Below are 13,933 nucleotides of genomic sequence, written 5' to 3' on the forward strand. Positions count from 1 at the left end.
GTAAACAATTAGAAAGGCCCTAGGGGTTCAGAAGTGAAGTCTAAGTCAGAAGTCAAGACTTAAGAGCAACTGGCATGAAGATGGTGACTGCAGGCCCCGGCACGTGTGGGTGAAATCATCGAGGAAACATTAAGGGGAGTAGGGCAGGGACACGTGTCACGCCTCGAGGAACACTCAGGTTTCAGGGATGGGTAGAAGAAAAAAAAACAAAGAGACAGTGAAGGAAGGGGCAGAGAAATGGGGGGACAGAGAATCATCCTCCCAAGGAAACCAGCAGTGAGTGTTTCAAAGAGTGGGTAAAAGTCAACACTTCCAAATGAAGTTGTAGAATGCAGAAAGATAGCATTAGGGTGTCCACTGGACCCATCAGTGAAGGTCACCGCTGACACTGGCAGGAGAGCTGGAGGGCAGGACCTAAGTGGAACAAGCAAGAAGGTCTTCAGAGTAAAGAGACAAAGACTACAGGCAGCAGTAGTACAGGGAAAGAAGGGGACACGCAAAGGTGCTGCTTAAGATGGGAGAGGCCCGAGGATGAGGAAATGCTGATCAACAGAAAAAGCCACAAGAAGAGAGAATGAAGACACCAGTGCCGAGGGAGACCAAAGGGCAAAGTCCCCATGACGGCAGGAGGGAGGGGATCGGGGCAATGAGTAGGCTTGGCCTTAGGCAAAAAGAAAATACATTGCTTCTAACAAAAAAGGGGTAGAGAAGTGGACAGTGCACACATAGGCAGGATCATGTATTCAATGCCACAAAGCGGAAAGAGTTCCTGTCTGAAGACTCTTTTCCTTACAATGCAAAGACTGGATGAGAACAGAGAAGGGGAGGGCAAAGGTTTCTAAGAGTAGAAAGTTTGAAACTATTATTAAAGAGAACAGCAGAGGATGGGACAACTCGGGAAACACGTAAGACTGCCCAGCAGTGGTTGGTGAGTATTAACAGTGCTGACAAACAGCTGCATGTGGGATTTTCTCCAGCACCATTCAGCTGCCCTAGTCACAAGAATGGAGAGCGCTCTTCATCAACAGCAGTTTACTCATCCATCAAATACTACACTGGCCTCTCACCTTCAAACACCACCATGCAAAATTCTGTATGAACCAACTTACAACTTTATCAGATGATTTAAATATTTTCACCATCACCATCTGCTTCACTCCACTTTTGAAAAAGTACTTAATTAGATCCTCTTCTTCAACAGGTTTAAAAACAGAAAACAAATAAAACAACAACAACAAAAAGGTTAAAATCAAACCAGAAACTGATTCATAATCCAGGACTACAAGAGCTAAAAAATCATGGGAGGAAGCAGAGTCGAGTCATTAAGATCATGACCCAGGGAAATTTACTCAGCCCATGAAGTCTCAGTTTCCACTGTAAAATGGGCATCAAAAAAGCATGAGGCTCAAAATGCTGCTTTGGTAAATGAGATAAACACAGGGAAAAAACCGTTCAAAACAACTGCTATGCCCCCAGTAAGTGTTAGCCACTTCTAGACAAGGAGGAGGACAACTGCAAGAATGTGCTTCTCTATGATAAATACTGTATTTTCTTAGACAGCAGAACATCATGAACTTCTAGGGTAAATGATACGGTCATTCTAAAGGCACCTGGCATCCAGTGCTGCTCTACCTGAGCACGGCAGGTGACACAAGCAAATGAACCATGTGTGAGCTCACCTGGGGACTGTGTGTCTCGCAGTCCATGGCCTGCACGGCAGCTGTGAAGTGCCCGCCACTGTGCCGATGCTGGTGCGTCGGATCCGACCGGGCTCTCCCACTGTTGCTTGTCCCCGATGAGCCACCTGAAATATCACAACACAAAACAATACAACTGTGAGTTTAAAATTCAATTTGTTCAAATTTATACTCTGAAACTATACCATTAAAATTGGAAGTATTCACACACACACCACAAAATCTCTAATATTAACTTGAAAGTATATCACAAAGTCTTCATACTCTCTGACTAAAACCAGGTTCTCTCTCGTCCACCACTGAACTAAAACACAATGAAGTCTGGTTTCCCCTTGCAGGAAAACTCAAGCAATGTGGACAGAAATTCCATTTAAGAAGTAGTTTAAACTGCTGGTTAGTAAATAGATTTCCAACTGCCAAACAGAATTTATTACATGCGTAACTAAATATTGGAGCTTTGGGGAGATGAATTTATTGCTAACTATAAAGAACAGATTTAAGTAAAGTAAATGCTCCCCATTAAATTAACAAATTTAATCAACACTTTAATCCCACTTCATAAAGAAAACACAAAACATTCCCAAGCCTAACCTAACCGCAGCAACACAGACCTGAGCTTGATGATGTACTGGAGGTGGTGCCCGAAGACTGAGACTGCTCCATGGCGGGGCTTGTAGACACACTATTACTTGTATTTGTACCTTCATCAGCTGTTTTCTTGAAGAAACTGTGCTGCAGAGCATAATAAGGTTGAATTCGAGTTTTGGGGTCATAATCAAGCATCCTTAAAATGAGGTCTTTGAACTTCAAGTAGTCAGCGACCGTATGACCTGACTCCCCAGCACGTCGCCCACCAGGTCCTCCTGTTTCCACTCCAAGAATGTTATGAAGTTTACGGGTTCCTGGTGGTTTGTACTCCTGTAAGAGAGAAGATGAAAGGCTTTCTCTAAATTTGGTGGAATACGTAAACACTCACATAATTTAACTTCAAATATGTTTAAATATATGTTGAGGCCTTTATTAAAAAGGACACTTCATAATTAAATCCTCTGCCTTTTCACACATTAGTATCCCAAATGCATGGCAGTTACAGTTCAACATAATTCTGAGACCAAAAATGGCTATAAATAGCCCAGGGGTCAGTAAACTGTGGCCTGATCCAGAGCCTGGTTTTCTACAGCACCAGCTACAAACGTTTTTTCTGTTTTCAAAGGTTGTAAAAACAAGCAACCAAAACCAAGAAACATGCAACAGAGGCCCACAAGGCTGAAAGCATTTTCTCTCGTCTTTTACAGAGAGCACGCGTGCCCCTGCCCACCCTGGCTGGTAGCCTCTTTCCTGCCTAACTGTGCACCCTCGGCACCTGCTACACTTCCTTCACCAACAGCAGCCCAAGAAAGCTATGGCAATCACACCAAGGATGTTCTACATAAAAAGGCACTGGCCTAACCCTACCTGCTCAGAGTAGAAAAAGAGAAAATTATGTATGCTTCCCTTTAGAAAATCTATGTAATAATAAATTAACGTGTGTTCAGATTCCCTGAAAACCCATTTTTTGATAGATAACAGTATAACCCTTAAAACCTCTATAAATATGGAATTTATTAAGAACAGCATAACCAGACTTTGACTTCTAGTTACAATGCAGAAATGTGTGAGATGATTGTTCCTTCTCTAATAAGTCATAAAATCACTGACTTTTAAAGACCCATCAGAGAGCTGCCTGAGGATCCAAAGTTGGAACAAAAATCCCCTGAATTCTACAAAATGAAAAGTCTCTCCTGGAAGAGATCTGCAGTGGGAGAAAGAGAAGCACGCCACAGGTGAGCGAGAAGACTCCAGCCCAAGTCTGAACCAACTTCTGACGGTCAGGTGTGGACAGACAGAAGGATGGGGCAGTACAGCAGGAGGAAGGCGATCTCCCAGGCACGGAGGGTTAGGAGTGGGGCTGCTGGCTGGGCAGTAATGTATAGAGACCACTAGATTTTCCCTGGTTCTACGGACACAAACACTGCTGAAGCAAATGTCGTGATCCCAGCTCAAAACATCTGAAGACAATGGGGAATAGAATCTAAGTCAAACAAGCAAAGCCTAGAGTCAGCTAAGCTACAAAAGAAATCAAATCAGCCCCACATGAGGGGCCTGACAGAGTAAGAGGCCTTTCTGAGGGAAAACATGATTCATCTTTAACTGTTCTTAGGCAATGAAAGTTTGTCACACATTTTAAAATTACAGACATTTTTAAAAAATGACGTCCACAATCACATGAAAGGAAAAAAACCCAATAGAAGATACACATAAATAAATGGTACAGATGTTGAGAGTAGCAGACTGGAACTTTAAAATAATTACGATAAATTACTTCTAATAAATTATGATAATTAAACAATTTAGTTCAAAAGGTGGACAACATATGAACAGATATAGAATTTCAGAAGAGAAAAACTATATTTAAAACAAAATAGAAATGCCAGAATTAAAAAATATAGGCTGGGCTCATGTCTCCATACCCAGGTTGAGGTGGGAGGACTGCTTGAGTCCAGGAGTTCAAGACCAGCCTAGGCAACATAGCCAGACCCCATCCCTACAAAAAATTTTAATAGCTGGGTATGGTGCCTGTACCACTCCTGTAGTCTGAGCTACCTGGGAGGCTGAGGCAGAGGAACTCCTTGAGCCAAGGAAGTCAAGGCTGCAATGAGCCATGATCACACCGTTGCACTTTAGCCTGGGCGACAGAGTGAGAACCTGTCTCAAAAATAACAATAACATCACAAGAATCCATTTAATAGATTCAACAGCAGACTGGACTCAGCACAAGGAAAAACAAAATGAGTGAACCAGAAGATAGAAAAAGAAATTATCCAAATCAAAAACACAAACAGAAAACAGAATGAATAAATCAGAGACCACTGGGATAATATTCAGCACTGTAACATACATATCACTGAAGAACTAGAAGAAAGATGAAAGCACAACAAATATTTGGAAAGACTATGTCTGAGGATTTTCAAAAACTGGTAATAGAGGTCAACCCACAGATCCAAGAAACTCAGTGAACTCCCAGGAGAATAAATACAAAGAAAATCATATGTAGGTAAATAGTCAAACTGTAGAAATCAAACAAAGAGAAAACATTAAAATCAGCCAGAGGGAAGAGGGGGAAATATTATATGCAGGGGAATAATGCTAAGAATAACCACTGACTTCTCTACAGAAACAGTGTAATCCAGAAAAAAAGTCAATATACCTGGAAGCAATATCGTAACATCTTTTTCTTTTGCTGAAAGAAAGAAGTTAATCTATAATTCTATATTCACTGAAAAATCTTCCAAAAAATAAAGGTAAACAAATATTTTCAGATCAATACCTGTTGACAGAATTCATTAGGATAACTTACTCATTATAAAATAAAAGTTAAAGGAAGGTCTTGAGGCTAAAGAAATAATACCAAATGGAAGCTAGGAATTGCAAAAAGTAATGAAGAACACCAGAAAAGAGCAAATATAAGGATAAATATAAAAGATCTATTATCCTTATTTTATCTGCTTTTAAATTTCTTTTGTGTTTAAATCTATTTTTTATTTAAACAGCCAATAATGTGTTGTGAGATGTAACATGCAAAAGTAATACAACAAGTGCACAAGAGGTAGATAGAATCATATGGTTATCACACTGTTTAACAAGCAATATATTATTATTTGAAGGTAAACTAATGTTAATGGTGCATATTATAAAAGGAACACTAAACATGACACATAGAGAAATAAGTAAAAAATCAATATGGGAGATAAAATAAAATGCCAAAAGTATTCAACAAGCCTCCCCACAAAAGGCAGGAAAGAAGGAACAGGAAACAACGAACAGGAAAGACAAACAGAACGCAATTAAACCAAAACTCTGAATAATGGGTTAACTACTATCAGACTAGATTAAAAAACGACCTGACCATATATTGCACACAACACAAAAATAATTCTGTAAATATAAAGGTATGCACAGGTTTACAGTAAAAGTAAAAGTGTGTGTGTGTGTATACACATGTTGCATACTTTTCTTCATATCTTTTTTATCTACACACACACACACACACACACACACACACACACACACACACACACACCATGAAAATACCAAGAATAAGAATACTGGTAAAACTACAGTAGTATCAGACAAAGCAAACTTAAAGACAAACATTACTAGAGACAAAGAGGGGCATTTCAGGATGATAAAAGGGTCAATTTATCAATAAGTCATAATATCAAACATGCATACACCTATTAACAAAGCTTCAAAAACCATAAAGCAATGTTACAAAGGAGTCTAAGACAAATCCAAACTTATCAATAAAGACTCCTCTCTCAATTACTGACAGAATATACACATACACAAAGATATAAAAGATATGAAGAAAAATATAAAACAATTTCATCTACATTGATAGTTGGAGACCACTACACCAAACAAACACAAAATACAATTCTTATCAAGCACACGTAAAACATTCACAAAGACACATTAGATGCTAGGCTATAAAACAAGTCTCAGTTTTAAAGGACTGAAATCACGTTCTGTGACCAAACTGCTACTAAACTAGAAATCAGTAAGATATCCAGAAAATCCTCAAATATTTTGAAATTATGTAACAAAATTCTAAATAATGACAGGTTAAAGAAGAAATCACAAGTTAGAAACATTTCAGAATGACTGTTTAAAACATATAAAAAGCGGCCAGGTGTGGTGGCTCATGCCTGTAATCCCAGCACTTTGGGAGGACAAGGCGGGTGGATCATCAGGTTAAGAGATCGAGACCATCCTGGTCATATGGTGAAACTCTGCCTCTACTAAAAATACAAAAATTAGCTGGGTGTGTGTAGTCCCAGCTACTTGGGAGGCTGAGACAGAAGAGTTGCTTGAACCTGGGAGGCGGAGGTTGAAGTGAGCCAAGATTGCACCACTGCACTCCAGCCTGGCAACAGAGCGAGACTCCGTCTCCAAAAAAAAAAAAAAAGAAAGAAAAAGAAAACAAAAAAGAAAAAACAACAACAAAAACATACAAAAAGCTGCAGAATGCAGCTAAAGCAGTGCTTAGAGGGAAATTCATACCATTAAATTCTACAGTAGCAAAAAGGCTTAAAAATCAATGATCTAGTTTCCACTTAAGCAGCAAGACAAGGAGTAAATTCAACCCAAGTAAATGCACATAATGAAGAGCAAAAAAAAAAAAACCAGAAACTAGATCAAGAATAGAAAAAGAGGCCAGGCGCGGTGGCTCACACCTGTAATCCCAGCACTTTGGGAGGCCGAGGCAGGCAGATCACAACGTCAGGAGATCGAGACCATCCTGGCTAACACGGTGAAATCCCATCTCTACTAAAAACACACAAAATTAGCCAGGTGTGGTGGCAGGTGCCTGTAGTCCTAGCTACTCGGGAGGCTGAGGCAGGAGAATGGTGTGAACCCGGGAGGCAGAACTTGCAGTGATCTGAGATTGCGCGCCACTGCACTCCAGACTGGGAGAGAAAGGGAGACTCCGTCTCAAAAAAAAAAAAGAAATCAACAAAGTCAAAAGCTGGTTGTCTGAAAGGATTAATAAACTTGATCAACCCTGAGCAAGACTACTTGGGGAAAAAACAGAAAGTACAAACGGCCAGTATCAGGAATAAAAGAGAGACTTAACAATAAAAAAAAAAAAAAAAAACTATCACTATAGATTCTTTAGATATTAAAAAAAAAAGTAAAATATTATTGATAATTTTATGTCAACAAATTCAACAATTTAGGTGAGAAAGAAAAGCTTCTTGAAAGACACAACTTACCAAAACCAACTTAAAAAATTTGGATAACCACATTTTTAACAAAAAACATAAATTATAATGAAATAACCTTCTAACAAAAAATGCCCCAGGTTCTGATGGTTTCATCAATGACCTCTACTAAACATTACAAAAGAAATAATGTCAACCAATCATATGCAAATTTTCTCAGAAAAATCAAGAAAAAATATTTCCTAATAGTTTCACAAGTTCAGCATAACCCTAAAATCAAACCCTAATGATGGTATTATTAATAAAACTTTAGACAAATATCCGTTAATGACATAGAAACAAAATTCCTTACCAAGAGACTAGCAAACTGAACTGAGCAATATATATAAGAGAATAGCATATCAAGGCCAAGTGTAGTTTATCATAGGGTGGGGCTTAACATTCAAAAAATTAATGCATTTTACCACAAAACAGGAGAAAAATCGTATGATGATCCCTATAGATGCAGAAAAAACATGACAATATTCAAAACCCACTCATGATATTAAAAAAGCAAAAAAGATATACAATTGAAAAAATAAAACTGTCTTCATTCATGGAGCATAAGATTGTTTAAGTAGAAAGCCCTATCAAATTTCAACAACAAAAATATTATTCATCCCTCAGTATATGCAGGGGGTTGGTTCCAGGACCTCCCCACTAAATATACTAAAATTCACACATACTCAAGCTCCACAAGGAGGCTGTGTGGAACCCACATATGTGAAAAGTTCGCCCTCATACACAGGTTTCACATCCAGGGAATACTGTATTTTTGATCCACATTTGACTGCAGATGTGGAACCCTCAGATACAGAGGACTGATTGTATTTGTTGGAAAAAAATCTGCATACAAGTGGACCTGTGTGGTTCACACCTGTATTGTTCAAGGGTTATCTGTACTAGAATAGGTGAATTTAGCAAGGTCTTAGGATACAAAAATCAGTTGCATTTCTATATACCAAAAATGAAAAATTATGAAATTATACATTTTAAATGTCATTTAAAATAGCATCTAAAAAATTAAAAACTTAGGAATAAAGTGAACAAAATATGTAAGACTTCTGCATTAAAAACTATAAAACACTGCTGAGAGATTTTAAGCCCTAAATAAATGGAGAGATAACCCATCTTTATAGAGTGGAAGACTTAATATTGTTAAGATGTCCATTTCAAAATGCTGGCATGATTTTTTGGTAGAAATTTACAAGCTGATTCTAAAATTCATGTGTGAATAGAAAGGACCTAGAATTGAAAACATATCAATAGGGTAAAATAATTGCTTTCATCAAATGCTACTGTAACTATGACGTAAGCATATGGAAGAAATGAATTTCAACTCCTTCACCCTGTTCCACACTCAAAAATTAATTCAAGATGGACCACAGAATCTTAACTGTAAAAGGCAGATTAAAAAAAAGAAAAAACCTTTTAGAAGAAAATATAGAAGAGTATCTTCACAAACTTGGAGATGGCGAAGATTTCTCAGGATAAAAAAAGAACCAAAAAAAAAAAGTTGACAAATACAACTTCATCAATATTAAAACTTCCTATTCATCAAAAGATACCATATTAAGAAAGGAACAGGCAAGCCACAGTCTAGGGAAATACACTGACATATATGTGACAAAAAAACTTAATGACAAAGGACTACTCAGTCATTAAACAACTCAGTAACACAAGCAAAAGATGGGAAAGACCTGTGACAAAGAAGATACATGAAAGGCTAATAAGCATACGAAAAGGTGGTATCATTAGCCATGAAGAATGCAAATGCAAACCATTACATATCCACTAGAGAATGGCTAAAATCCAACAGACAAACTATATAAAATAGTGAGGATGTCATGCAACTGGAACACTCATATATCATGGGAATATAAAATAAAACAACTTTGGAGAACTGGTGTTTTCTTGTGAAGGTAAACACATACCCTATGACCTGGCAATTCTACTCTTAGATTGTGCTGTGAGGGAAATGAAAACATACGTATGAAAGAATGTTCTCAGTAGCCTTATTCATAACAGTCCCAAACTGGGAACAAACCAAATGACCACTGACAGGTGAATATAAATTATGGCATGTTCATTCAACGAAATATCTTGAAGCAATAAAAAAAAATTCCTAAGACATACAATATTGATGAATCTCCAAAAGCAATACATTTATTGAGTGAAGAAAACCCAAAACTAAACAATAAATACTGTAAGGCTTCATTTATACTAAGTTTGCCAATGAAAAAGCAAAGCTAGTCTTTGATGACAGAAATCAGAAAGCAGTGAGGTAACAGAAAAGGGTCACAAGAGGATTTGGGGTGATAGAAGTCTTTCATATTGGTGTAGATGGGGGGCATTGCTGTACATAAAGGTGAAAACAAACTCAATACTTAAAATCTGTGTATCTTACAATATATAAACTGTATTTCAAAAAACAGCATCATTTATTGTCTTCTTCACTCTCCACCTCCATCAAGAAAAAAATATATAGTATTTATTTCATTATTGGAAAACCCTAATATGGGGCTTTTGAAATGTAAAATGAGAAAGTAAAAGTAAAAATAAAATCAGTAAACAAACCACAAAGAGACACCCAATGAAAGTACATGCACATCTATTTGTATCTCTGGTCAAAATTCTTAGTGTACCATTTGTAATGTAATAATTTGATAATGAATTTGATTTTTTTGTTGCAAAATTTATCTCTTAAAAGCAAAATAATTATTTCATGTTTTTAAAAATTAAGCTGCTTAAGTTAATTGCTAAGTGTGACTAAAACAAATCTCATAAAAATCTACTTAATTTACATGTATTAAATGTATGTTATCTACTTCCAATTTTAAAAGGGAAAAGACAATCTACTCATTTCTGAAATGCCCCCACCCCAAATAACTAAAAATAATACCTATAGATCAATTTGAAAGAAATGATAGGTCACTGTGGTTTTTGTAAGGCAGAGATTTAAGAGATGGAATGGGATGTTTTATTGAGGAAAAAATAGCAGAAGCAAAATATAAATAAATAAATCTGAAATGGAGAAAGCAGCAGTCTGTATCACAGAGAGAGACAACATAAAAAAGATTTAATTTCCTCTCCATGCTAATTCAAACTGGTAGGAACTCCTTTAAATGCTGGTGAAGCTAGTAAGGATTCCCAGGCTAAGTTTTGGTTATATGGAAAATAGGCCATGATTAATGAGCTATGTGGATAAAGAAAAAACAAGGACCCAGGAGGTCTCAATAGCATTTTCCATCCTTTCCTCATGGGGAATAGGCATAATTTAGCAGCTGGAAACTGCACTGCCTACAGCTTTAGTGAATATGGCAGAACACAATAACTTACACATCAGTTCTGAAAGATACAATTACATATGTGCTTCTAAATATTCTAAAGAAAATAATCTGATATTAAAAGTTATGACTCCGCAGCTATGTGGAAGTGAATTAAGGCAATCAACCACCATCACCTTCAGTTTGCTGAAAATGACACCTGGTGGCAGTGTCGCTAAAATACAATGCAAAATAATAACTGAAACAAAAATAAACTCTTAAATGTTATAAATGCAAAACTTCAATCACAAGGTGACTTCTGTATGTACATATGTGTGTGGGGGGGTGCGGTCATATTCAATCACATATTTATAAATTACATTCATTCAATACTATGACCAAATTAAATTACAAAACATATGATTATTTACAGATCTATAAAACAAAAGTAAAAAATCAAGATGCAAAATTGGCATCACTTACTCTATTAAATTGACATAATTTAGGTATCTTTAAAAAAGTCCTCAGATAAAAGAAAATTACTAAAACAAACCTAATGTTTTAAAAACCTCACTTTCAAAGATTTTGGAGATGTGAAATTTTTGCTATCCAAGTCATTGAGCTAGGAATCTGAAGTCTATCAAAGGACTATCTAGTTAGTTAATATCCTTAGAAAAAAAATCACATACTACTTAAGCCAAAAATCATCTTCTGACATAATTTACCAACTGAACTTAAAAAAAAATCATTTACACCAATTGTGACTTCTGTTCACAGCTGCAGTATTAACTCACTACATGCCCAAGCTGTGAAAAACAAAGGTCAAACTAACTAATTCTTCTGTTGAAACAAAGTATGGTGATGTGATCAGCTGCCTCAAAATGCAGGCATACAGTTTTTAATATGAAGTTTTAAAGATAACTCTGACCATTAATCAAACACTGGTCCATACCTGATAGGTCAAACTATACTCAACTTCTGAACAAAATATCTATGTAAGGTATCAATAAAATCATTGACTGAAACACTGATTTCAAGTAAATGCAAAATGAGCTATAAAAAGACAGGTACGATAAATTTAATAAAGGCTCAAAACAGATATATCCTTATTTTACCCGTTTTCCATCTTTGGTCTTCTTTAAGTTCCAAGTGCCATCTGGCAACTTCTCAAAGAACTTTCTTGCTTTTGGTGCTTGGTCAAGAATATGAGCAGGTGGAATACCCAGAACTTCCACTATTTTATTCATCTGATCTACCTGTATTAAAAATAAAAACAATAAAACCTGTCATTTCTACTGTACATCTACTCCTGCTCATCAAGTCATTCATTCATAAATAAACTGCACACCTCCTATGTGTCAGGCACTCCTCTAGATATCCAGCATACAGCAATGAACAAACACAAGAAAAGCCCTACCTTCCTTGATACCCCACAGAAGGGAATACCCCACAGAAGGGAAGATAGTCAATTAACAAACATATTATGTCAGGTAGCCATGGATACAATGTTGAACAGTAAGGAAACATGAGAGGAAGTTTTAAAGTTTCCGTTCTTGGGGAATTTTATTTAAATTTTTTTAAAATTTACTTATTTTTGAGACAAGGTCTCGTTCTGTCACCCAGGCTGGAGTGCAGTGGTGCAATCACAGCTCACTGCAGCCTTGACCTCCTCCCGGGCTCAAGTGATCTTCCCACCTCAGCCTCCTGAGTAGCTGGGACTACAGGCATGCACCACCATGACTGGCTAATTTTCTCTTTAGATGGAGTCTCACTCTATCACCCAAGCTGAAGCGCAGTGGCGCAATCTCAGCTCACAGCAACCTCCACCTCCCAGGTTCACGCAATTCTCCTGCCTCAGCCTCCCAAGTAACTGGGATTTCAGGCATGCGACACCAAGCTAGGCTAATTTTTGTATTTTTAGTAGAGACGGGGTTTCACCATGTTGGCCGGGCTGGTCTCGAATTCCTGACAAGTGATCTGCCCACCTCAGCCTCCCAAAGTGCTGTGACTACAGGCGTAAGCCACTGCGCCCAGCCTTATCAATAAATAATTAAATACATGATGTCAGATGCTGGCTAAGAACTATGGGATGAGAAGGGGTACTGCAACCATAAGTGGGGTATATGGTTTCACCGAGAATGTGACATCAGAGCAAACACTAACATCAGCAAGGGACTAGCTCAGAAAGAGAATTTTAGGCACAGGAAGGAAGAAATGCAAAGGGCTGAGTATGGGCCTGTGGCTGGCATTTTCAACGGACCACAGAGAAAGCTGTGGATGGACCACAGAGTGAGGGAAGAAGGAGAGACCAGGCAGTCGTGAGAGAACTGGCATCAGAGGGAGCAGGAATCTGTGGGCTACTCAAAGGACCTCGGCCTTTAAAATGAGTAACATAGCAAAGTTTTTCAAATATTGTTTAAGCCCAAGAAAGATACTAATTTACAAAGTAAGATTTATACTAAAACAAAAACAAACTATGGCAGTTACTATCAAAGAGTAGCTCACCAGTTCAAGCTGAAATGAATTAAAAGGGGCTGGGCAAAGTGGCTCACACCTGTAATCTCAGCACTTTGGGAGGCTGAAGCGGGCAGACCACTTCAGATCAGGGCAGAAGCTGCTCTCATGGTGAAACATCATTTCTAGTAAAAATACAAAAATTAGCCAGGCATGGTGGCGCTGCCTGTTAATTCCAGTTACTCGGGAGACAAGATTGTGCCACTATACTCCAGCCTGGGCAACAGAGCAAGACTCCATCTCAAAAAAAAAAAAATTTAAAAGGAAGGATGGAAGAGACAAGTTTCTGACACCACCTATTAACAGCTGCATAATCCGGTACAAGTCATTAATGCCTTTGGCCTTTCTCTTCTCACTTATAAATAGACTGATCAAGATCTGCAATGGTCCATTTTTCTTTTAAAAAACAAACAAACAAAACCCCACAGGTGAATAGTTTTTAAAACAATGAAAGCCCGATTTCTCTGACTGCAGGGAGGTGTGGCCTGTCCCCGCCCTCCCATTCACTGCCTCTGACCTTCAAAAATATTCCAGAACACAGACTGAAAACCTGTGGAATACAGAATTGCACACAGTCTCTGTAGCCCGACAATTCTATAATCTAGTTTACTCTACATTATTCAGACTGAGTATCCATCAGTCCTACTGATCA

At 37.7% G+C, this 13,933-nt stretch overlaps 1 protein-coding gene across 11 annotated transcripts in view; it reads right to left on the reverse strand.

The window, feature by feature from the left end:
• DYRK1A (dual specificity tyrosine phosphorylation regulated kinase 1A) overlaps positions 1 to 13,933 on the reverse strand; it is a 150,773-nt gene that overhangs the window by 7,273 nt on the left and 129,567 nt on the right. For all 11 annotated transcript variants that reach the window (XM_074034023.1, XM_065541379.2, XM_074034020.1 and 8 more), the window contains 3 exons: positions 11,883 to 12,023; positions 2,309 to 2,615; positions 1,680 to 1,804 (listed from right to left, as the gene is read on the reverse strand). In XM_074034023.1, coding sequence (XP_073890124.1) covers positions 1,680 to 1,804; positions 2,309 to 2,615; positions 11,883 to 12,023 — 573 coding nt within the window. The remainder of the gene's footprint in view (positions 1 to 1,679; positions 1,805 to 2,308; positions 2,616 to 11,882; positions 12,024 to 13,933) is intronic.

This window comes from Macaca fascicularis, chromosome 3 (genome assembly GCF_037993035.2).
Source record: "Macaca fascicularis isolate 582-1 chromosome 3, T2T-MFA8v1.1".
NCBI classification, from domain to species: Eukaryota; Metazoa; Chordata; class Mammalia; order Primates; family Cercopithecidae; genus Macaca; species Macaca fascicularis.